Here is a 26048-nt window from a genome sequence, read left to right on the forward strand (position 1 = left end):
TTTCGTGATTATTAAAATGGTATATAAAGAGCATCTAGCATCCTAGGAATTAAATATTTTGTAAATTTCAGATGAGGAGATCAAATAAGATCTAGTTACAGTATTAAATTGCTTTATGGGATATACCCACGGTTGCAGTATTGAGGTCTAGGAAGGTATAGTAATAATGAAATTCTGATGTTCGGTTGTAACTATGCTTTAATGGTTCGTGGTCATTGTCTAGGGTGATTAATAATTACGCAAGCGTGACTTTTGTGTCGACTCTCGTGTTCTTTGTGTTTTTCTAGGGATTACTTCTTAGAGACTTTACTCTGGGTTGACGAAATCTACTCTCGCATTGCACTTGACACTCTATCTCATTATCAATGTAGCCTGTATATAGCGGGGATTTTCAATCCTTAAAATTTGGAGGTTGTGTAATGATGAGGATTTCAGTAAAGTGGAGAGTATAGTAGGGATTTTTTAAATTTATTAGTGACTTTGCTTTTACAGAGTTTCTTTTAGAATTTTCTTTTAATATTGTTTTGCTTGCATTAATTTAAAGGTTAATATAATAATTAAAATGTAATATTGAACAGTTACAGTCTGTAATCCCATAAAATTCCTAATTTTTTAATCCTGATAATGTAATAATGTTAACATTACATTAAAGAAATGTACGTTTCTAATAGAACAACACAATAAAACGCACATATTTGTAGGAGAAGCAAATCAAAAAGTTTATGCAATTAAGATAACTACATGTCATGATATAACGAATTAGAGATGCAATTGTATGAATTAATAAAAATCGACGTCGTCATGCCAGAAAAAGCAGAGTGGCAAACCTGTATTCGTGTAGAAGGGCCATATTTTAAACAGTACATTTAGAAAGTTTTACAATTTATATTATAACTTTTAAAAAAATAAGGCTTTAAATGACCTATGTTTATATAACCTTTTTCTTTTATTTTAGAGCGTAGAATACGCTTACAACGTTTGTACGAGGAAACCTCAGACACCTTGTATATTCTATTTTCTTCGCTTTTGCTCTTTTACTCTTATTGTCCAACTTTCGTTCTGCCCTCTGAAGTAAGATTGAGTTTACCACTCCATAACCTTTCTTTACTGTTTGTTGGGGACATAGTAGTCTCTACATTTCTGTAATAAGTGTTGAGATTAACTAATAATTCTTTATTAATAAATAAAGTTAAAAGATATTTGGTAATTAAATATAATTTTAATCTGATCTTTTTAAAATAAAAAGTACGTCTAGCGTGTATTAATTACACGTATATATGTATATGGAATTGTCAGTATATACATATGTATTTTATTATGATAAATAGTAAATCTTTTATGCTTTTATGATTAATATTATAAACTACATTTTTTTTATCTCTAAAATTCTGTCATGTTTGTAATATATTTTTTTGGAGCGGAATTTTATATAATTTTAAAACAATAAGAACAAGTTAGTATAATAACATATTAAAGAGTGCCTCAAATTAGTGTCTTTTCCTGTTATAATTTGAGTACATGCTGTCAGAAAAGTAAGTTATTATTTGTTCAAATGAAGAATAATGATAAGTACAGTTTATTGTTAATTATTTTTATAAATAATGGAAGTATTTATTTCTATAGAACATACATTGTTGCTTGTTACTATTATGGAAGCCAAAAGTAACGAACAAATAAATTTACCAGAAGTAATTGTTAAAACAGAACCTATAGATCAAAACAATGCTAAGTCTGATTTACAACAGTCCCAAATACAACCAGTTTGTACAGAAAAAGAATGTGAGCAGCGTATTGAATGTACCACAGAATCTCAAGAGATTGAAACTCGAGCACTTTTATCCAAATGTGTATTTTGTGGGAAAACATTTACCATCGGCGATGATCCTAAACTCTTGGAGTGTTTACATGCAGCTTGTACTACATGTGTCAATAATAAAATTGCAGATCATAACACATCTGGTGATCTTGATGTTTTATGTAAGTATTGTTGCTACAAAGTGATACACTTTGTCATAATTATTTCCAGATTATCTTGAAATTTATTAAAAGTAAATGTGTAGCACATAGAAGTAGTATAATACTTGATGTTATGTGGTACATTGTGTATGTAACATGCAGTGTGCATACTTCCTATGTACCTAAATTTTCTATATACTACATTCAATATATATTTATATATTTTTAGTGGAGAGCAATGTTATTGCTTGTCAAGTTTGCAATGTTACCAGTCAAATAGAAAATTTAATTGAGAATAGATTTATTTCAAAGATCATCGAAGAAGATATTAATACGGGAACAGATGACGAATCTATAGAAACAGAAGAAGAAAAAAAATGTACTAGTTGTCACGATAATGCTATTGCTACTAGTTGGTGTGTGGAATGCGAAGAATTCATTTGTCAAAGCTGCGTCATGGTGATTATTCTATTCTCTAATATATGTCTGATAAATGTATTATTTGATATATTTTATATATTCGATTAATTTTTTAAAAGATGAAAATACAATTTTTTGTTTATTTAAGGCTCATCAAAGGCTAAAGATAACAAAAGATCATACAATTAAACCAAAGGAAGAAGTTGCAAATGACAGAGATAATATTAAAAAGGGTATTAAAAAGATACCTGGTTATTTATTTTGTACTATTCATTCTCATGAACAATTATCCTTATTTTGTCAGACCTGCGATAGATTAACTTGCAGGGATTGTCAATTAAGTGATCATCGTGACCATAAATATAAATTTATCCATGAAATTGCTGCAGAAACAAAGTCTTCTGTCTCAACCCTTTTAAAGGAAGTTAGGTATTATCATGTCTGTGTCTTTTTATTTAGTAATACGTCAATTTGAATTAATTTAACATTATACGTTTAAAATGTGTTTCTTTTATCTTTTTTTTATATCTGTCTTTCTTTTTATGACTTACTCTAACTGTTAAAATTATTTTTAGTTATAAACGAGTCTTATTACGAAGTGCTATGAAAGTTATAGAAGATAGACAAATTTTAATTGTGGAAAAAAAAAAGACTTTAGTTCAAGAAATAACTCAGATGGTAGTACAGTAAGTAGATAAGATTTATTTGTTCATATTTATTAAAAAGATTGTTTCCATGATTAATTTTTGTTTTAGATTAACAAATGCTATCAATACAAGAGGTAAATTATTAGTCATGCGCTTAAATGAAGTTTGCGATCAGAAACAAAATACATTAAATGAAAAGAAGGTCGCTTTGGATCAATTGTCTAAACTTACAGATCATTGTATACAGTTTGTTAGTCATGCTTTGAGTAAGGGTACAGATATGGAACTTTTGTATAGTAAAAAGTATGTTATTATTTATTATGTGCAAACATTTCTACATAAATACGTACATATACATATGGAATATGTATAAATATGTATAAAATTATGTAATTATTTATTAATTGCAGATCTGTTACAAGTCATTTACAACGTATAAAAAGTCGACGTGCTGATATACCTAATCCAGAAATACCAGTTAGAATACATTTATCTTTTGATAAAGTACCAGATTTAATAAAAGGTTAAGTTACAGAAATTTATATAATTATATCAATTAAATGTGATACATAAAATATAATATAATGTTTTTATAAATTTCAGTTGTTTCATCTATTGGAGCAATAGTAGTAGATGGAAGAGTATATCCTTCAATATCTCCATCTGCTAGTTCAAGTTCACAATCTGTTCCATTTCACGAGCCACAGTCTGAACAAAAACAAGCAAATATTACTATAAATACACCTGTAGATAATCCAGTTATTACTGTTCCTCTTCCTGTTGTGACTCAACAGCCCAACAATACACAACAAAATTCTTATCAACAAGTTCCACTTCATCTTACAACTCAACAACAACAACAACAACAAGTACCATCTCAAAACTACATGCAACATTTCTCTGCACACAATATGCCTCCACGTTTATCTCCACAAATACAGCATACTTATAATAATAAATTGCAACAGCCACTTATGATGCCACAACGTCCATTAAGTGGTTGTCATCAACAACAAGTTACATCATCTACGCATCCACATCAACAAGTACATATAGAACAACTTGGTCAAAATACAAGTTTACGTGGTCTTTTGGCACATAATCCTCCTCCATTTCGACCTACTATTAATAATGTACCATATCGATTATTACCATATCGATATCCTCCTGGAACTTCTCAGAGACCTGTGCCACCGCATACATACCAACCAACAAATACACCTGTAGTATCAGGTATTCGATTACAGCAATGTAATCCCACTACTCCGTCAACTCAACACATAAATTATACTGCAATGCAACAACCTGCACGGTGGCATATTCCTCAGAATGTTAATGTATGTCTTCCATTCTATGGTGCTCGACATCAATCTACACCACTTATGACAGTTCCTGTTAATGATACATATAAAATAACATTGAAAAATCAACAATCAAATAATCAAAAGTACAGTAATACTAATGTTACTACTAATTCAGATATGCCGCCACAATCACAAAATACAGTATCTGTGGGACATGCAGTAAGTTCATCGGTACCCAAAACACCCAGTCCTGTACCACCTGGCAAAACAGATGAAACAGAGAAAAGTTTAGATAAATTTTGTCAAAAATCATTAAATGATTTAATGCTCACTATTGCGAAATTAGATAGCAATGGTATTGTGGTAATACCAGAAGCTCAAAAAAATCAAATGGACTCTACTCAAGTAGATAGTTCTACGGACGAAGGAATAAATTCAATAGTAGCAGAAAATTCTTCTGGTAAAAATTTATTTTGTTTAAAAATAATGATATATTAGTTTTCATAATATAGTATAATTTAAAATTTTATGAATATTAGTGGTTTATCATAAATAATATTATGAAATAAAAACAGATTTCTAAAATAATTTGTTTTCGTAATATTTTTAATATGAATTTTTTTATTTGAATATACATTCAACAGATAACCCAAAAAATACTGCAACATCCATGGTGAAAGATGATCCAAATGAAGATTGGTGTGCTGTATGCATGGATGGTGGAGATGCAGTATTATGTTGCGATAAATGTCCAAAAGTCTTCCATCTTTATTGTCATATCCCTAGTTTGAAATCATTTCCTGAGTAAGTAATACGTTTGAAGTAATTGTGAAACGTATATTTATTTATTCATATAGAATTATATTCATTATCTTCATATATAGATATATACAGGGAGAGTCCCGAGCGGCAAAGCACCTGAATATCTCCTTTGTTTATAATTATATGAAAAAACTTCAAAGAAAAAAGTTGCATTATCACAGAAGGAGACTCTACCTGCATATATATTTTATATTATATAAATATAATAAATTGTTTTTTTTTTAATGTAAAATTACTTTAGTGAAAGTGAAACTTGGCAATGTATGCTATGTACAAATATTCTTGATTGCTCTGATGATCCACCTGGAGAAAAGAAGCCAAATACTATGAGTGCCAAGGAATTAAGAATAGCCCAAAGAGTTGTTCTAGAATTATATTGTCAATATGAACAAAGTTTACCATTTCGAGAAATTGTATCTTCAGAGGTTATTATCTTTTTTAAATCAATTATTTTTACAAACGCTTTATACATGATTAATATTAATATAAAGATTTTATGTTATTAAATAGATAACTGAATATCATCGTATCATCAAGAGGCCTATTGCATTGGATGTAATCAGAGATAAATTAAAAACTGATCATCCAAATCATTATACAGATTTAAGACAAGTTCTGACAGATATTAGATTGATGTTTAAAAACGCCTTTGTTTATAATCCCGTAAGATTTTGTTTTTATGATTTGTTTAATTAAAAAAATACTAAACAATATTTATTCTTTAGGTGGAATCACAAGTATACCAAGAAGCGCGTAATTTAGAAGAATTCTTTGAAAAATTGTTACTCAAATGGGCTCCAAATTATGCATATGATGATCCTTTTCTTTCTGCTAATAAAGAAGATGACGAGGATGTTTTCCCTCCAAATAAAAAGTATCGGCGTATAATTAGTGATTAATATTTAATTAAAATAAAAATAAAAATTAACACAATTAAAAGTTTTATGAGAAAATAACAGAATACTTTGCATGAATATTTCTGAGAAGTAAAGTAAAACTATGAAGTTATAAAAAAGACACTATTAGATATGCAGTAGGACCTCAGTTTATTCGCGTCGTTGTACCTGTAAGGTAGACAAGTACGTTTGGGTAAGTACAACAACGCAGATAAATTAAGGTCTTGCTGTATATTTCGACTTGATTCGAATGTTTATTAACCTCTTAGGCACTGCACACCATTATAGTGGCTTTTGTGGATATTGATGTACGGAACATTACCATACAGAAATACAGCGTAGCGGAAAGTCCTGCAGTAGCAAAAAGGTTAACAAACAGAAGATAAAAAAGGGTCGATTCGAAGATTTATAAACAAATATAAGAATAGATAACCAAGCCTCCGAAAACCAAACTTTGGTTAATCGAGGTCCTGCTGTATTTTGATACTTACAAAAATTGATGTTTCTTAACAACTTCATTTTTAAAAGCGATTTTTGCAAATCTTCTTTTAAATATTTACGAATATTTTTCCTTTATAGTAGTTATTTTAAATATATAACAATATGCACATCTATTGAGAAATATTAGAATATTTATTAGTATTAGTAAATGTTCTATCAAATTTGTTGGACTTCTACTTTCATTTTATATTTTTAGTTTTAGGTAAAATTCGTTCTTAAAATATATATCATTCATGATTGTATAAACGGAACAAATCATTATAAAGGCAATTATTACAATTCTTGGATTTAAAATAAATGTTTAAGCATATTTTTACATTTAATTGTCAATATCGTTATATACAATTTATTATTGTTGTATATTCTGTTAATGAATTAGACAAAATTAAAAAAGTATCTTTATATACAGGGTGCCCCAGCTAAAGGAGGCCACCTAAATATATTGTTTTTTATTATGGGACAAACTTTTATGACATATTTTGAATGATTTAGAAAGAGAAAAATTCAACGAGGTTAGATCAGGTGAATGCACTGGTCAAATTATAGGCCCGTTTCGTTCTTTCTAAATATTTGGATATTTTCTTTTTAATATCTGAATAGTTGTTTTTGAATAATGAAAAGGACAGTTATCATGTTGACACACGTAGTTGCACAAATGGTACATCTTCCAACAATTTGGCCAGCACGTTCAACTTATCTAACCCCATTAGATTTTTTTCTTTGAAAGAAGATGTTTACCAACAGTGACCTACTACTCCAGAGGATATAAAGAATCGCATAATTAATGTTTGTGTTTCTGTAATACCAGAAACAATTAAAAGAACATCTTAACATTATCTTTTAATTTTTTCACATTTTTGGCATTCAAGATCATTTGAAAGTCACAATACAAGTATATTTAAATGTATTTTTTTACCCACTACAAGGTAAACTTTAAAACAATAGATACTTATAGGATAAAAAATATCGAGGACCTTGAAAAAATTCATATAAAATGATCTAAAAAAAATTTTTTTTTCATAACATACTTCTTTTTAAATCATTCAAAGTATATTATAAAAGTTTGTTGCATCATAAAAAACAAAATATTTATTTGGCCTCTCTTAGCTGGAACACCCTGTATATATATATATATATAAAATAAATAAATAAATATATATATATAAAAATGTAGTTATAAGTAATTATATATGTAATTAACTAATTGCATGTTTTTTTACACCATAAAAAACTTTTATAATTTCTTATATAGAAGTATTATTATAAGAAGATTCAAATCAATGTTAATTACGTATTATGTACATAAATATGATATTAAATTGAAAAAATTTATTTTTATAATGTACTCATTTCAAAAAATCAACGATAAAAATATTTTATATATATATATATATATAATTTTTATATAAGAATATAAAATATTCTATCTTATCATTTACAGTTCTTAATTTAAAAAGCAACTGAAATAAATAGCTATTGAATAACTGAATAAAAAGCTATTGAAATAATATACAGGGTCTTTCGCCTAACTAGACCATCTTAACTATATCGCTTATTTCATACGATAGAAAAAAATGTCAGAGGGAAAAAAAATTCTGTTCGAAGGCGCCAATACGGTGATGGCCGAATTTTTTTCTTAAGGTCATTTTTTTCGAGATTTCAAGATCATCGTATTTTTTTAAATTGGGATTGCATATTTTCACTACCACAGTCTTATAGCTTATAAAAAAATGAATCCTAGGAGGTGCAACATGTAAACCTTCAAATGACCTTTACCAAAAAAATTGTAAAATGTTTATCAGTAACTTCAGTACGCGCTCAGGGTAGGAACAAATGCAAATCAATGTATAAGACATTCGTACAAGCAAAAAATCTTCTCATGTACAAGAGACTACATTTTACAATTTTTTCGGGAAAGGTCACTTGAAGGTTAACATATTGCACTTCCTTTTTTTATAAGCTATAAGACTGTGGTAGTGAAAATATGCAGTCCCATTTAAAAAAAATACGGTGACTTTGAAATCTCGAAAAAAATGACCTTAAGAAAAAAATTCGGCCATCACGGTATTGGTGCCTTCGAAAAGAATTTTTTTTCCCTTTGACATTTTTTTCTATCGTACGAAATAAGCGATATATTTAAGGCGATATAGTTAGGTGAAAGACCCTGTATATTAACCCTGTGAGCTTTGAATAGTTTTTTCCGAATCTTTCCGTACTGAAGGCGCTTCTAGCGATTGCTATCTCTGCGGACGGAATACTTTTTAACTAGTGTAAACTCTGTTAATTAAATATATTAGATGCAATTAACAATAAATTATTATTGTAAGCTTTTTACGTCAAATTAAATAATGGATAAACATTAATTTTGAGCAATGATTATTTATTAGAAAAAGTAAAATTTACAACATACCTTAATGTGAAAAGAAGTGAGTACAAGAATGAAAATTGACCATACAACAATATTGCGACACCTTTCTGAAATTGGCAAAATGAAAAAAAATAGATAAGTGCGTACCGCACGAACAAACCAAGCGAAATAAGTTGGATCAGTTGAACGTATGCCTATCATTAATGACCCGATTTTTACAAATGAATTAAAGTATTAAATTTTTCAGGACCCATCTTATTCATCAGATCTTTCGCTAACTAATCATTTTTTTAAACATTTTTTAAACATTTTGAACAGTTTTTACTGGCTAAAAAGTCTAAAATAAAGATAGTCTGAAAAATTTCATATCAAAGTTTACTGATTGTAAAGATCAGAATTTCTTGAATACAGGCATCTATGCATTAACGCTTTCGCTACTACGGGCGACTATAGTCGTTCTCCATAAAATAGCGTGTATTATACATACGACGAGCGTATGTAATTAGGACACATCAAATATCCTACTCTAGACATATATTTTCAGTGTATTGTTTCTTTCGGATAAAATATTCTTGATATCAGTAACAAAATGCTTTAAAAATCAATCTCGGCTACTGACGATCGGTCTTGCGCAGCGTGCAGTTTTGTTGCTGCGCATTGCAGCAGCCCCTTCAGCAGAAGTACCGCTGCGATAAACACACCTGTAGCGAAAGGGTTAAAATCTCGTTGGGAAAAGTGTATTAAAGTAAATAGAGTTTATTTTGAATAAATAAACATGTTTTGACACAAGATATGTAATTTCATATATTCACTTAAAAATCCGACATTTCGTACGCATCAACCTAATACAAAGATAATTGTTTCAATTTTTAAAGTTTTCCGGTAAATTTTTGAATTTTCACTTGAGTGGTTTATGGGATTTTTCCAGCAGACACTTTGTAGCTTCCTTTACCGGACGAATCAATATTTGCAGCACTACTACTGTAAACACCTTTTGCACCATCCACGCCACCACTATGACTTACTCCATCATTTACGTCACCCAGACGAGAGAATACACTGAAAATTAAATAGAAATCATTAGAAACATTAAATATATTTATACATATAATGTGTTTTATTAAAATAATATTATAATAGAAGGAAAGCTGCAAAAAGCGACACATTAGATAATAATTAACGTCAATGAATTCCTTTAGAAGAAAACTCTGCCTTAGAGCAGAGATCATCAGACAATTATAACTTTAAATCCATCGATTAATATTCAAACACAAGTAAATTATACAAATGAATATATTAACTAAAATTATAATCTTTAAGAGCAATTTGAATTCATCGATCGTACTTCCAAGAAATCCATAAAGCGATTCACCTTAATGATTGTTGTTCAATGTTATTTAAAAATAGAATCATTCAATGAAGACGGTAAAGGGCAATATTTTTAGGGAATATTTTGTACGTTTTTGCCTTGTGCAATTTAAACGCATGAGCTTGATTAATGTCTATTTATAATGAAGAATTATCAATAACTTACTCTACACCGTGGCCATCATGACCACCATAGCCACCACCACCGCAGCCTCCGCCGCAACCTCCGCCTCCGCCTCCACCGGAACCTCCTGCGGAGGCACCAGCTTGTGCATTTGCATTTGCACTAGCGCTTCCACTACCACCTCCGTATCCACCTCCGCCACTTCCTCCGTGACCTCCACCGAGGCCACCACCTAAACCTCCACCGTGACCTCCACCTAGACCTCCACCTAGACCTCCACCTCCACCAAGACCTCCACCTCCGCCGTGACCTCCACCTAGGCCTCCACCGCTACTTCCTCCGTATCCTCCTGCACCTACAGATATTATTCAAAATTATAATTGTAAGATTAATGTTTTAAACGGTTAAAATACAAATAATATCAAAGATTTATTTACCTGCAGATCCACCACCGTATCCACCGGAGCCACCACTTCCACCTCCGTATCCACCACTTCCACCCCCGTATCCACCACTTCCACCATAACCACCACCAGAACCGCTACCACCACCAAGACCTCCACCTCCACCGTGGCCACCACCACCGCCGTAACCTAAACATTTTTATTATAAAACATTAGATTTCAAGTTTTATTTATATTCAATTAAGTAATATTATATGCATTTATATTTACCTCCACCGATAGGTGTGCCTTTTACAGGACCCCCTCCATATCCACCACCACCGCTACTACCTCCTCCATAACCACCGGCTCCACCACCACCACCGCTACCACCTCCTCCATAACCACCGGCTCCACCACCGGCTCCAGCACTGGCTCCTCCACCGGATCCTCCATAACCACCTCCGTGACCTCCGCCGCAACCAGCACTCCCACAACCACCACCGCCTGGTCCTCCTCCATATCCACCACTTCCGCTACCACCGCCTCCATATCCACCACCTCCGCTGCCACCACCTCCGCTGCCGCCACCTCCATATCCACCGCCTCCGCTACCGCCACCTCCGTATCCGCCTCCTCCGCTGCCACCACCTCCGTATCCACCTCCGCAACCAGCACTTCCACAACCACCGCCTCCCAATCCACCACCGTGACCACCACCACCTCCCAATCCACCACCGCCTCCTAATCCGCCACCGTGACCACCGCCACCTCCCAATCCACCACCACCATATCCACCTCCTCCAGCGTTGGCATTGGCATTAGATAAAGCTGATGATTTACCACCTCCACCTGCACTTGCACTTGCACTGGCTTGCGCACTTGAGCTTGCAAAACCATTTCCAAATGCATTCGCGTTGGCAGAGCTGCTAGCTAAACTGTGTGCACCAGAACCTCCACCGTACCCAGCACCTCTCTTCTCACGAAGATAAATTACCTTCTTCGCGTAAGGAAGAAATGATTCTGTTGACAGAGATTTAAAAAATATGTCGGAGGTTAATAATAGGTCCATAAATTTCATTACATTTGAAAAAGCAATTCATTTTGTTCAGATTAGTGTGATATGTATTTTGGTTTTTTAATTATTACACTTAAAATAAAATTTGTAGCTTGTAAGATACATTTTATTCTCTTATATGGTTATATCATCTTCAATAAATTAATGCAAAATGGTGTAGCATGATGTAAGATTTTAATTATCATATTCAATGAGTCAAATTACGCGAAAAAAATAATACGAGAGGAAAAATATTGAAAAAAATCACGTAAGTATTTTAAATGTATGAAGAGTAAAAACAAGAGATCGATAATTTATGAATCAATGTATGTATTTTTTTTATATTTTAAATGAATAAGTTAAGAGACAGATGAATCCAATGGGAATTTCCGTCCGTCTTTATTTACATTCGCAGGACACTGCGATTATCAAGGATCGTAACGCGGTAAAAATATAAAATTAAATTCACGAGTCTTACATCATACCTGTTTCTTTCGTCTTTGCTTTACATCTCAAGTTAGTAGTAATGTCTGAAATTAGCATCTTTATTTATTTATTCAAATAAGAATTCCAATAACCGCAATAAGATAAAAACGGAAACTACCGAACCCAAGGTCAAGTATGTCATTGCTTTAAAGTTACAGCGCCTATTATGAGAGATACAGACGTGTTCAATCATCGTGAGATTATATCTATAAAAGCGATTAGAGACAGGATAATAATTTCCAAAGTTATTTACCGTTAACTATCCTATAATCAATAAATCACAAATAGCTGATTAATAGATAGGCTGTTGATTTTTTTTTCATTATTGAAAAAACGTTTCCAATCTAGAAATGATTATTTATTGTTTTTATTTTTTATTAATATAATACTTAGAAGAATTATGGTATTTCTTTTCTATATAATCATTCTCTCTGAAAAGATACATTACCTCAAAAGAAGGAACGCTTTATTATTTGAATAGTTTTCTTTAAATTTCACTATAAAGTGTATTCTAAATTATATTGTTTTTTTCTTCTCTATATTAACGATTTTCTTTAAACAATACATTATCTCAAAATAAGGCATATGTTATATATATTATTTAAAGAAAAATGTAGAGAAAGAGAGAAAATGTTCTTACCTTCGGCATGAACAGATACTAGGATTGCCAGTGAGGCCAGAAGGCCGATAGCTCGATGCTTCCACATGATGAAACCGGCTTCTATCTTCGTAGAGTACGGACGCGTCTTTATATCCAATCTCCCACTCTTTTATCTTTCTTCCTGAAATTCCATCGTTCCATCGAATGTATAGTATACATATGATAGAAAAGTAATAAGGGCAAAAAACAAGCGTCGGACGTATGTCCAAGGCTGAGGTGATCTTCGATGGGTACGTAATTCATCTAACCGATAATTTAATCGTTCCTATATTTTTTTATTTCCTTAAAGCTTCAAACGCATTTGACGTCATTGAACTTAAAAATTTCTATGTAATCCCATTGATAACAGGTAAATAAATAAGAAATTTTGTATTAAAGGATCATTATAGAAATCTTTAGTGATTGTTAATTTTCACGGATATAAACGTTTTTTTTTATAAGGATAATATCAAGGTTCGTACATTTAATCTTTGATACGGATATAAGTTTTATACAAATTTTTATAATATTATACATATAGAAAAAAAACATATATATATATATATATATAGGAAGTCATAAAAGTTACGGACTAAAAAATTAGAAGTTGGTTTTGGGCAAATATTTGGAGTATAACGCCATCGTAGATTCATACTTTTTTAATAACATTGTAACGGGAGATTTACAGCTTCAAATGAAAAACAAAATGTTATAATCCTATTAATAAATCATTATTGATTTTTTGTTTTATTTTTCTTTTTTCGGCAAAGTGAAGACTTTTGGACATCATATATACAGGATTGTCCACCAATTATTAGCATCTAAATATTTCCGTTATTTGTTATAATAAAGGAAAATGTTTTATACAAAACTTATATGGCATCAAGAGGTACATAAGGTATGGTAAATATTTTCTGCGTGGGTAGAGGCGTATAGAACTTCTTAAGGTCACCTTGACATTTTTAAATGGATCCATATATTTTGTTTCTATAGGGTGATAGTGAGGCATGTCGGAGTACAACGACATATGACTCAAGGTCATACAAGGTCATCTAAGACAGCATTGCATTAATGCAAACGGCCATATTTTCGAATATTCATCGTAAATTGAAGCCTTAATAATGTTAGAAATTCGGAAATTATACTTGTTATTTATTTTGTAAATATTGATCTGACATTGTATGACCTTGAGACCGTAGATCGCTTCCAACTCCAACGCCCTTATGACCTTGAGTCATACGTATATATATATAAAGAGAGAGAGAGAGAGTTATTCCGATCAATAAATTTGCTATATTCATGCAAAATCATTCATATCGTATTATAAAATCTGGAAAATACGTGCAACGTCAACGTAATTAAAAGAATACCGAAAGTAGAATTTCACATCTTTCAAGCTGCAATTATCAAATGGAATTATTTCAATATTTTAGAGAAAGGAAATTTTTTTCGAAAGAAAGAAAAATTTGATTCGTAGAATATTCGTAAAATCTTCTCGATTATCATATCGTAGAGCATTGAAAGTGTTATTTACAATCCTAATCCACATGTATCTAAAAGAATTGCTGATAACCCCTTGCTTGATACGTTGAACATTAACCGATATTCAATAGATTTGCATTAAGATAAATTTAATAATAAATTAGTACATTTTGCATAATAAAAAGGATGTGAAATATTACGAAATCGTTATTCAAGGCTATTTTATATTTTAAACAAATGTTTCTTTCAATGAAAAGTTTTTCCTAATGATTAAATATTACTTACCTTAATCGATGCATTATGGTATAAATAATCCACTGTATTCACATGTTATTTTAATTACGTGATCGTATATCTTCATTTATCATAGGTCGTCAAACATAAGTGAATGATCGTATTGACTGATATCGCAGAAACAATTATCCGTTACCTGAATCGAGATAGAAAATATTTTTATTGGTAAAATTTACATCTGCACGGGTTTTTCCATTTTCTGTTGAATATAAAGCGGAACATGTATTATCTTGCTTAGTAATTAATACTTTCTGAGTAGATGATAATTATCACGTAATTGAATATTTATAGCAGTTTTTCTCTATATAGATCTATATTTATCTATTTAATTTTATGCAATATGTGCGCAATAACAACAATAAAATACGTAAGCATTCGAAGGCAAAAAAAATTACATTACATTTATATAGATTTTAAATGATTTAATTCGAAAAACCTATTAATATTATGTTGTTATTCCTAAAAACATCTTAGGATGCATAAATACGCAACGATACAGGAATTGAGTCTTTCTCACGATTGTCACTGTAACGATTTACGTGCACACAAACTAAATAGACTACAAAATGAGCAATGGTAATTAAAATTTTTTATATTAGGAACAATAGGAAACCATTTCCGTTCAGACTTCTTTTAATCCTTCTTAATGTTATATCTTTCTTAAAAATACGTCATTTTATCAAAATAGGTGATTATTAACTAAAAGGACAACAAATATGTGTAATTGGTCTATAAGATTTATTATATTATATGGCTGCAATAGTACATATCAGTATTGGTCGCACGAATATCTATGTTATTTGATTATTCGTAAAAGATATATTGTTTGATTTAAATATTAAGAAAAATCATTTTATCCAGTGAATCATAAATATACGAATATAACATCATCATGTGAAATCGTAAAAATAAATTACACGCATGTTTCATGGAATATAATTAAATATAAAAACGCCAAGATTGTAAAATCTTTAATATTAAATAACTGATTTTCATTGTAGCTTTCAATCACGTTAATTGCATTATTTAAGAAATAGTAAACATCTTAATACTTAGCAAAATTATTGTCTTTTCAAAGATATCAATAACTTAGATTATCAGTAGACTAGCCTATAGAAAAAGTCCAATATAATTGTTAATATGTAATTTTTCAATGCTAATATCAGAACTTCATTACGATATTTTAACAAATATTAAAAAATATTAATAAAAATGCATTTTCTAAAGAGTATGTATTCAATTTCGGCATATATTACTTCTACAAGATGAACCTAAATTTATAGTACTAATGGGGACAAAGAAATTCTATGGCTCAAAATAAATAGTGCCTGGCATTGTATCCCGTACAAGGATAGTTCTATAGTAAAATTCGTAATACTGGTCAAAGTTATCAAAAAAATATTTAAATACATTTTTATCTAAAATGAAGCCTTTCGTTATTCCTGATTTGTTTCTTGTTTTGAGTCATAGAATCTCCCTAAGTTCATTTGTATAATGAAGTTAGGCTCATCCTGTATGTGTACATATCCGCACATACCATATAAAACTATATTTTTTTTTAGTAACTGATTTTTTAACAATTATATTTAGCTGCTATATAATACTCACATAAATTGTAATTATCACACTTACGAAGGGAACATTTTTAACATAATAAAAATGCTCACGTATAATAACTATATTTGTAATATTATATTATGAATTTATTTGCATGTAATTAATAAAGGCAACCTCTAAGGATGCATTAATATAATAATAATAATAAGAAATTATAGATAAATGAGACAATTTTGAATTATCTAATATCAATACATCTTATTTTTTTTCTCTCGTTAAGATACTACATAATATATTTATTGATTTTTATTATTGTACAATTTAGCTGCTTAATTCCAATACTTTTTTTGAATATTATTGCGATTGAAATGTTTGAGTAAGGCAGTAATATTTGATTTTTTTTTATTCTACATATAAGTAATTATTACTTTTATAAATTATTTTACTAGAAGTTTATTTAATTATACGTCGTTAATAATTTTTACTATCTTGCAATATTTCAACAATAAAGCAACGAATAAAATTAAATATAACTTTGCAAAGTTATTAATCGTCTTCCTCCCCCCTCCCCCCAATGTAAATAAAGAGAACGTAATTTATTTAAAATTAACATTCTGATCTTTCCTTCATTATACACTAAAAACAAAATTAAATGCTGTTCTTGTATTCGTTAACATTATCTTTAACAAAGATAGGTCATAAACGAAAAATAATATTTAACATTCTTCTTTTTTTCGTTTGAATTGTATATTTAGCTCTGTTCTGTCGCACTTCTAATTACAACCATCCATCTAAAATAAAAATGAATGGCATAAGATATTAATTCAAATAAAGTTTTTTAATGAAAAACGTTGAAATAACTTACCGTCCAAATGTATAATCACTTTCAGCTCTAAAGAAATATACGTGACTTTTAAATTGAAGCTTAAATACAAAATCCTTGTTTATACCATCTATTTCCGACGGAGTCGATACTGTATATCCCAATAAAGGCAAGCTTGCTAATGGGAAATCATCTTGGTGTGATTTATAGAAAAATAAGCAGAAGCTAGTAAACACTACCCATAACTTTTGCCAACCATTACTGTTCTTGAATTTCCGTAATAGAAATCCACTAAGCTGGTTCTACAATAAAAAGATTCATAAATTATCTGGAACTCAAGTTGAGTTTATTGTATTTTAAAAAGATTTATGTAACTGTATAAGTGAATTTGAGTTTACCTGAAATGCACGTAATTGGTCAACGTAGCTAATACTAGTACTTCGATGCCAACATACATGAACGGTCGTGTTACTGCGTTGGGAAGCTTTTGCACCTCCGCAACTTCCTCTATCTGCTTCTAATCCCACATTGTCTCCCACTTCGTCAGTAGAACCTGCTAATAATTGAACGATCGGAGCATTTAATTTCAGTATTAGTAGAATTAATCTATTAGAAATAATTGTCGTCATGACTTAATAGCTTACATGATTTTAAACTCAAATACGGTAGCTTCGCATCTTGTGCATCAGCATGAGCAATAGTTATATTTAAATCTTCTATCCATCGTTCTTTATCCCCTTCGTTGTAAGCTGCTACTGTTAAGGATCTATTATAATAGATTATTTATAACGTATATATTTGAAGTTAAACAAGTAAAATGTTATATTATATCCTTAGACTCGGGGATTTACAAATTTATAAGTGGAGATTTACAGGATTAGATTTAATAAGAGATAAGCATTGAATATTTGAGAAAAACCAATAAAAGAACCTATTGGAAAAACCCATACAATTAAAATAAGACTCGACAAGACCGGAAGCGTTACGTACGGTATGCTATGAAAATTTGAGACGATTCATTGCAATTTAGTATTTACTACCGAACGGACGTACAAACATACAGGGTAAGTCACTAACTTTTGCCACCTAGATAGCTTTGAAAGTATGATAGTAGCAGAAAAGTTTTTAAAACAAAAGTTGCAGCAAAAGTTTTGTTTCAAACGAAAGAGTTTAGTGATTTATCTTCTGTATTAGTGTGTGTATATGTATGTGTAGATAATTTTAATAAAAACTTACTGGTTATCATATCCACTAATTATAAACACATGATCGATACCAGTCTTATTGTCTCCTTCTTGAATTTTCATTCCTTTTACTGGAATTTGACCGTGCACACGAAAACATTGTGTCGGTTGCTGAGTGCGGAATGTATACAGTAATACGTCCGAGAACTATATGATAAAAAATAGGTCCTTTATATAAGTGAATTTTATAAAGTTGTGTATATTACAATTTGAATATAAATATAATTGTGTATATAAATATTTACCAAGAAAAACATTCTTTGTTGAAAACCTTTTCGACTGTACTTTTGTAAACAGCCTTGTCTAATAAATCTCCTACCTTCTTGAAATAAATTATCAAAGCCACTAATATCTCTTTGCATTTCGCATAATTGAACTAAATTCTCCTATAATTTGTAAACAATAATGTAATAAAAAATATTTAATTAGTAATAAACAATCAAATAAAATATTCTTACTGCTTGGTTTATAACGGTAAGACCTTCGAGTAATGTCTCGCTGAGTCTGTCTCTAGCTGCTAAACAATCTTCAAAATCAGTATGATCTTTCGGATAATGATCTAATAATACTGTTAAAAAAATATACCATAAATATAAATGTATATTAAGGAAAGTCATAATAAATAATTCATAAAAAGAAAACAAATAAATAATACGTTACTATCAATAATATTGTTGTAATGTAATAACCGTTGCAACGGTTTCAAAAGAAACGACGTTAACGGTAAATAACAATGTTTCTGCGACTCGAAATCCCTGCAGAGTTGATCAAAGCGTCGTGATGTTCGCATTGAATACTCCATTTTCTCGAGAACGGAGATTAAATTTTCAAGATATTGATCGTAAAGAGGTAGGACGTTAAGAAGCGTATTGTATAAAAAATCTCCAATATTATGGCGCGCGTTGCTCTCCCATCGTGCTAGACGTGCTTCCATTTCTTGAAGACACGGACCATGGGCATCTGCTAATAACTCTATCAACGAAACAACTACGTCTCCTTCTAACTCTGCTTCCCTGGATACTTCTTCTCTGAACCACTAAAATAAAGTAGAAAAGAAAAGGAAAAATATTATAAATTCTATAAGAAAATTGTTATTATTTTTTCTATCGTTGTTTCAAAATTATTTACCACATTGATAACGTCCAAATCCTTTTTGTACGTTCGTTCTGTCATAAGAAGTTCTTTGGCGATATAATAAACTTTATCGGTTGGCCATCTCTGTATAAAAAAAAAAAAAAACAGTCCATTAATAATAAAAAAATTAATAATGTAATATATAATAAATGATTATTTTAGAAATAACTTACTTTCGTTTTTCGAACTTCTGTATCCTCGATCTCTCCGTTTCGTAAATTTTTGACCGGACTGAGATCAGGCGAATTAACCACGCTGGCATTGTTCATTTCAGCTACACCATTAGTTCGTTTCTCTTGCGATATTTCAGTCGTAAAGACCGAATTATTATTCTCCTGTCGTTGCTTAGATGATTCATCTTGTGCTTCCTCTTCGACATCTGTAAATAACAAACGATAAGAAAAGAAAGAACGTAAGATTTATTTATAAAAAAAAGATATAGTACAATAAAAAAGAACAAAAAGAAAGAGTATATGAGCGCATGAGGAATAAACGCGTAAGTAAAAAGTGATGTATTTATTAAATATTGCATGCTACGATGCACCCATTCGATCTTATCTTTTTCCCTAATTATCAACGCATCACCCCTTCTTTAATTGTGCTCGGGGAGAAGTATAGGGGGGTTTGTTATAAAAAGAACAGAAAAATAATTAATAACGTGGAATTTATACGTGTAAACATTTGGTAGGAAAGACTTATGAAACGTTTTTCTATTCTAAACAATTTATCACGTACACAATATAACAAATATCAGTAGTACGTGCAACTGGACATTTTATTTATGAAATTATATAATGATCTTGACTATAATTTTCAAGTAATTATATCCAGCGTACGCATATATTCGTATACGTACACATATATGTTTGCAAAAGTGAGAAGAGAATTTCATTTCAAAGTATTAAAGTGTCGAAAGTATGATCGTTGCACATTCAACCAAATCTACGGTGTGTGTGCTTTGATGTACAAAGTTGAGAATAACTAAATTTCCTTTATACTTCGTGCAATAATTTCTTATTAAGTACGGCATGCTTTTCTTCTTAATTCCTGTTGTCATATGAAACGCGTGCTTTAAATAAATCAATGAGAAAGAGATCGTTCTTTTTTTTTCCTATAAAGCAAACGTGTGGTCGTTTCTAAGCCAACAAAATTAACATATATGTATGACGATAAATGTCCTATGCAAACAAAGCCATTCTATTGAAATTCTCAACAAATAATACTTCGTCCACGAATTTACACTTGTGGTGCATATACGAAATTCCAAGGATTCTTCTTTTCATCTTGCCATTTCTTTTTTCCTCGAATTATTTTTTTCCACTTATTCTATGTATGTATATGTGCAAATATGTACACCACTCGTGAGATTTAAACTCGTGGAGCAGGAAAGAAAAAATACAACCAGACGGAAGTGCATTTAGCAAGCGTATATTGTATATTGAATAAAAATGAAGATAAAAAGAATCAACAATCTTGACAATTAAGATAGGCATTTAAGGGATTACTCACATATAGTATTGTCATCCGGTCGACCAACGAATCCGAGAGTGCGATAAAAAGATACGGATATAAAAAAAATAATAGAAGGGAGGAAAAAGATCACGTACCCTGAGGGGAGTATACTAGTTACTAAAAAAAACTGGGTTTAAAGAATAGAATAGAATAGAATAGAGTAGAATAGAATAGAATAAGTGGCCGGAAGAAGGTCCACGATAACGAGAACAACAATAATAATAATAATAATAATAATAATAAAAACAAGAAGAAGAAGAAAAAGAAAATCTTGAAAAATTGTTAAACTCGATGAGAATTTACCGAAAAACTAAAATAATATAAAAGCAACTAAAGCGAGACGAAATTACAGAGGCTTTTTAAATGACTTTGTATATAATTTATTGTTATCATAATTAAGTATCAATAATCAATGTACAATAGACTTCCTACGCCTGGAATATCGCTTTTCCTCCGTTCTAACGCCATGATTCCCCTTTTTCTTGTTCTTTTTTATTTTATTTATTTATTTATTTTTCCTTTAGAAGAAATATCAGCAGAATAATGTGGACAGCCATCGTAGCTAGTCCATAAATATCCTTGCCAAGGGGAACCACTGCGGATAGCAGGTTTATGTAAGTGTAATTGTATGTATGTATGTATGTGTATGTGTGCGCGCGCGTGCATGTAGAGTTAACAAGTACGGTATATCGATAAACGTTTTGAAAAATTACATAAAGAACAGACGAGGGAGCATTGAATCGACACGACGAACACTCGTCCCACGATAAACTTTTCTCTCCTTTTCTCCTACTATTAATACCTTCAATTTTCGATCGCTCATGACGAAAAGAAAAAAAAACCACAACCAATCCCTTAACGAGACGAAAACTATTTCATTTCTTTCTTTTTTGTGTGTTCCTAATTGAAACGTATTGCGACAATCATAGGTATCAACGAATAATCTTAATAATTCGAATTTTGTGACTTATCATTTTTTGCGTTAGTTCGTGTTACTTTTTTTTGAAGGACATTTGCAAAAGAAATATTCACGACGATATGATAAATCCTTGGTGGGAACGATATTCATCCCCGTCGAATCTGTTTGCGTACATGTTTTTTTTTTTTTTCACTTTTCTTTTCTTTTCTTTTCTTTGTCCATCGGATAAGATTAATTTTGGAACATCTAACGAATAAATTGGCTTTATAAGCGTAAAAAGAATTCAGTCGTTTAAATATGATACTTCATATTTTGTTTGAGTATCCGAAACCCAAGCGAAAGATTGACTATCAAAAATTTGGCACATGTTTTATAATAATCGGGAATGTACGAGCGAAGAAACAAACGATAAACATAACACCTATTAATCAATCGTTACAGGCATGTTATTTATATATCTCGAGACAAACGTCTTGCAGTTATTTTTAAAAAACTTTTCTTTTCCTTGTTTACGCTAAAAAAGATAATAAAGAATAAAAGTTTTTGTATGTCGCAATAATGAGACAATATAGTCGTTTCGCTTATTAGTCATTAATAATAACAAGGTTATTATTATCCGTGATTCACATTGATTTACATATTTAACGACAACGAGGTTGAACACCTGGAAGAAGGCCACATTAAATAGAAGATCAAAGAAGATTAATAAGAAAAGGCTGATTTTTTAGGATATGTGGTGTTTGTGTATATATGTGTTTTACACATATGCTGCAAAAATACTATGATATTACCCGTATGAAACACACGATTAAAGGGTGAGAGAGGGTGAGAGAGAGAAAGAGCGAAAGAGAGAGAAATAGAGAGAGAGTGAGGATGGGGAAGGAGGAAGAGAGGAACATAGAGCGAATGACACACGAATTTCTGTGTGTATTTATATAAACATGGTGTAGAGACATAAAAAAAGATAGTAGGACATCATGACCGGTGGTAATAATAAATAGATTTACGAAATATCGTGAAAGGGGAACGCTACGCAATGATTATAAGGTACCTAAGAGAGTAGAGCGGCAGATAATTGATAATTGACATGTGTATAATACGAGTGTGTATGATGCAGGAAAGATTAGTACCACACTGCAATTAGAGATGTGAGTTTAATCAATTTATCGACAAACAAAAAAAATCGATATTTAAAAATCATTTTCAGATTTTCAATTTATTCGTTAAAATATCGTAGCTTAATTATTTATTCTAATTTCTCACATATTTCAATCTTGTTGGCCCTAGATAAATTTTCTTTTGTGAAAAAAACAATTACGATTTAATAAAAAAAAAATTGTTTATATGTTTAGATTTTGTTCTCTCCGTTTATTTGATCTTTTACGTTATTTGTCGTGATCATATTATTTGATACACGTAAAACGATATTGAATAAGAGAAAACTTTTTTGTTAGAGCCAGTCTTGGCAATGATTTTGCAAAATTCACATCTCTACGCAACATCGGGAGACAGGATTGAACGGTACACTATGATGAGGCATAACGAAGTCTTTCGTGACACATGATTAAAACTGTGATGGCTAAATAATTGTTGTAACAGTTTCATCCACTACAAAAGTTTAACTTAAAAACTATATGAGACAACATAATTAATGAGATAACATAACGGAATACAAGGTAAACAAAGTGCGTAAGTGCTTGTGATTTAATGTCGAAGTGCTAAAGACAGGTTATTAACTGAACAAGCATAAAAAGTTTATTATTTTTTTTTTTCCTTCAAAGAAACAACCTACTAAATCTGACGAACAAATCGCAAACGTTAATTCGATCTCAAATACGAATTTGATAATATATAAGAAATTACGAAAAATCTTTGAAATATTTCTCTTTTCCATAAAAGTATGCTACGATTCGACGTTATTTTATTTTCTAGAAAAAAATGTTTGTTAATCTCTTGCAAACTAACATACCGCTATTTCTAATTCTAACACCTACAGTGTGCAGTGCGAATGTAACAATAATAAGATAGCAACATCATAGAAATTTTGCATGTTTAATTCGTTTTCTTATAAGTTTTCATTATTTTCTTCCAGCGTTCTTTTATATTTATTGTTTATAACAATTTCTTTTTTTTGCATCCATCCGTTAATATTTCATATTGTTTTATCTATCGCTTTTTCCACTCTATATTGTGAATATGAGAATTACGATCGCGCTACTATAGCCATTAATGGCTAATTGTGATGTTTCTTACTAAATGTTTTTTTCCTTTTTTTTTTTTTTCTATGAAAGAATAAACAAGTAATAAGGCATGTAGCAGCTAAGAAAAAAAAAAAAATTAGAAAAAGTAAAATGGCTAATGTAAGAGCAGCAGCAGCGCAATAGCGTGATAAAAAATGGATTTTTAACCGCGAGTTGATTTGTTGAATCAACGAATTATAATATCATTAACATTTCTTTTTTTTTTTTATCTTTGACAAGTGTTCAAATAATCGTTGCGTCAACAAATCTTTTTAGCGGATTCCGTTCAATCCGATCTTCTTTGATACCACCTACAATGTGTGTTGTTCTTTTCAATTGCATACGATTACAGTTTTTTTGTTTACTTTCCAAAGAATTTTATGAGTTTTTAGTTGAAATAATAATAATAAGAAAAAGAAGAAAAAAACTGAAGTCCAATTAGATAAACATTGTTTTTTCTACACAAATTTCAATTCAGAAAGATCTGATTATTTTTTGATAGTTAGTCGAAATCCGACCTGCAGCGTGGTACGTCACTTTCGCATTTCGCAAGATTGGCCCCGTTTCTCGATTCTCAACGTGGGTAAACCGGAAGGAATCGATTGGTCAGGGAGCGAGGTGTCGCGTGAGCCAATACGTTACGTACTGGGTTCACACGAAACGGCACATGCCATGCCGGAGAATTCACGAATCCGTTTGTGTAGCTCCACCGATTAATATCACCACCTGTCGAGAAGCATACGTAGAGTGTTGGTGTGGATGGCGTTAGGATTTCTATTTTTACTTTGCAATATTTCGATATATCGAAACACATTCGACGTTTCTCTGATCATCGTCCCAAATAACATCAGTTTCTCACTTTACGTTCATTTCATGACTTTTTTTATATATCAAATGAAAGTGTAACAAATGTCCTAAAATATGCAAATATGGGGATATAAACGTTCATTACCTACACAATTATGAAACGTATTGGAACTATAAAACAATAACAGTAATAATAAAAATAACGATAATGATAATACAATAATAAGAGTATTTTGCGCGAGGTAATAAAAAATTATTCGAGTTTCTTATTTGTACACGATGTAGATTCTTTAACGATCGTAAACTATGTGGCGTTTTTCATTTGAACATTTTTTTAACATTTCATATGTGCTGACACACATTTAACGAAGAAAGATCTTTTAGATTAATGTTTATCGCGAATATATATATATATAATATGATTTCAAATCAGATTTGAAATTGATTTTGAGAAGGTGCAGCAGTTTGTCGGACAGTTTGTCCAATTTGTTTAACGTCGTGTCGCACGCTTGAAACTGACTTTTAATTATTTTTTGAAGAGTAATTTTGATCAGACGCGTTATATGAATATCTGTGAAGAGCAAGGGATCAAAAGGTACGAAAAATAAAGTCACGAAAATCGGACAGATTGATTTAACTCGGGCTACGGTGAATATTTGGATAACCGTACGAGTAACCCATATTACGTTTTATCGTTTAATACCTTGATCCCTATTGCCAGGTATCACGAGACCTTTGCATACTAATTCTTATGACTAGACTAGATCATGTTTTATATGTATATGTGTGTACTTGTGTAATATAGTTAGTCGTTAGTAGTGAATACAGTGTTCAGTCAGTCGCTAATTGTCGATATTGCCGATCAACTTTCTCGTCGCATATCACGCTCTCGACGCTTTCGCGGCTACATCAAATATTTTCCCATTAATAATTCTTTTTTTTTTTTTTTTTATAATGGATAACAATTAATCTTCTTAAGTACGGTGTGCGTGAGTACACGGAATATACGCACACTCGCACGCGCACGTGTAAGAATCAACGAGGATACTGATAACCGAAAAATA

General features: G+C 30.8%; 3 protein-coding genes and 1 long non-coding RNA gene across 8 annotated transcripts in view; 2 read left to right on the forward strand and 2 right to left on the reverse strand.

Annotated features, from left to right (window-relative positions):
- Nucleotides 1-321: 321 nt before the first annotated feature.
- Nucleotides 322-1199, forward strand: LOC122516994. Its single transcript, XR_006303708.1, has 2 exons — nt 322-860; nt 956-1199. It is a non-coding gene; the product is annotated as an uncharacterized LOC122516994 (long non-coding RNA).
- A 202-nt stretch (nt 1200-1401) lies between these two features.
- LOC122516995 (E3 ubiquitin-protein ligase TRIM33-like) lies at nt 1402-6421 on the forward strand. 2 transcript variants are annotated; one of them, XR_006303709.1, is made up of 13 exons: nt 1402-1532; nt 1624-1977; nt 2186-2415; nt 2525-2805; nt 2952-3062; nt 3132-3326; nt 3434-3546; nt 3627-4787; nt 4972-5131; nt 5391-5574; nt 5660-5812; nt 5875-6238; nt 6315-6421. XR_006303709.1 is itself a non-coding variant. In XM_043635264.1 (12 exons), exons 2-12 carry the CDS (start codon nt 1650-1652, stop codon nt 6046-6048), a joined length of 3090 nt encoding a protein of 1029 aa, XP_043491199.1. In that variant the 5' UTR covers nt 1402-1532; nt 1624-1649; the 3' UTR covers nt 6049-6421. The 2 variants fall into 2 exon arrangements, 1 of the variants encoding a protein (XP_043491199.1); XM_043635264.1 differs by having other exon boundaries at nt 5875-6421.
- A 4387-nt stretch (nt 6422-10808) lies between these two features.
- LOC122516573 (glycine-rich protein DOT1-like) lies at nt 10809-15029 on the reverse strand. 2 transcript variants are annotated; one of them, XM_043634487.1, is made up of 5 exons: nt 14740-15029; nt 12973-13114; nt 11183-11812; nt 11081-11140; nt 10809-10999 (listed from the first exon to the last, which is right to left on the reverse strand). In XM_043634487.1, the coding sequence occupies exons 2-5, from the start codon at nt 13037-13039 to the stop codon at nt 10836-10838; spliced, it is 921 nt and encodes a 306-aa protein (XP_043490422.1). In that variant the 5' UTR covers nt 13040-13114; nt 14740-15029; the 3' UTR covers nt 10809-10835. The 2 variants fall into 2 exon arrangements, with proteins under 2 accessions (XP_043490422.1, XP_043490423.1); XM_043634488.1 differs by lacking the exon at nt 14740-15029 and having other exon boundaries at nt 12973-13298.
- A 1734-nt stretch (nt 15030-16763) lies between these two features.
- Nucleotides 16764-26048, reverse strand: part of LOC122516574 (FERM, ARHGEF and pleckstrin domain-containing protein 1-like) — a 29471-nt gene continuing 20186 nt past the window's right edge. The window contains exons 12-21 of one of the 3 annotated variants that reach the window (XM_043634490.1): nt 19680-19885; nt 19501-19590; nt 19033-19408; nt 18831-18940; nt 18618-18758; nt 18365-18519; nt 17773-17894; nt 17527-17681; nt 17171-17430; nt 16764-17096 (exon numbers count right to left, since the gene is read on the reverse strand). In XM_043634490.1, the coding sequence (XP_043490425.1) occupies nt 17057-17096; nt 17171-17430; nt 17527-17681; nt 17773-17894; nt 18365-18519; nt 18618-18758; nt 18831-18940; nt 19033-19408; nt 19501-19590; nt 19680-19885 (1655 nt within the window). In that variant the 3' untranslated portion in view covers nt 16764-17056. Of the gene's footprint in view, nt 17097-17170; nt 17431-17526; nt 17685-17772; nt 17895-18364; nt 18520-18617; nt 18759-18830; nt 18941-19032; nt 19409-19500; nt 19591-19679; nt 19886-21382; nt 24904-26048 lie in introns of those variants that run through there. The other 2 variants (XM_043634489.1, XM_043634491.1) reach the window with 2 other exon arrangements.

The sequence above is a fragment of the Polistes fuscatus genome, unplaced genomic scaffold, assembly GCF_010416935.1.
Source record: "Polistes fuscatus isolate 324 unplaced genomic scaffold, CU_Pfus_HIC Scaffold2, whole genome shotgun sequence".
In the NCBI taxonomy this organism is placed as follows: Eukaryota; Metazoa; Arthropoda; class Insecta; order Hymenoptera; family Vespidae; genus Polistes; species Polistes fuscatus.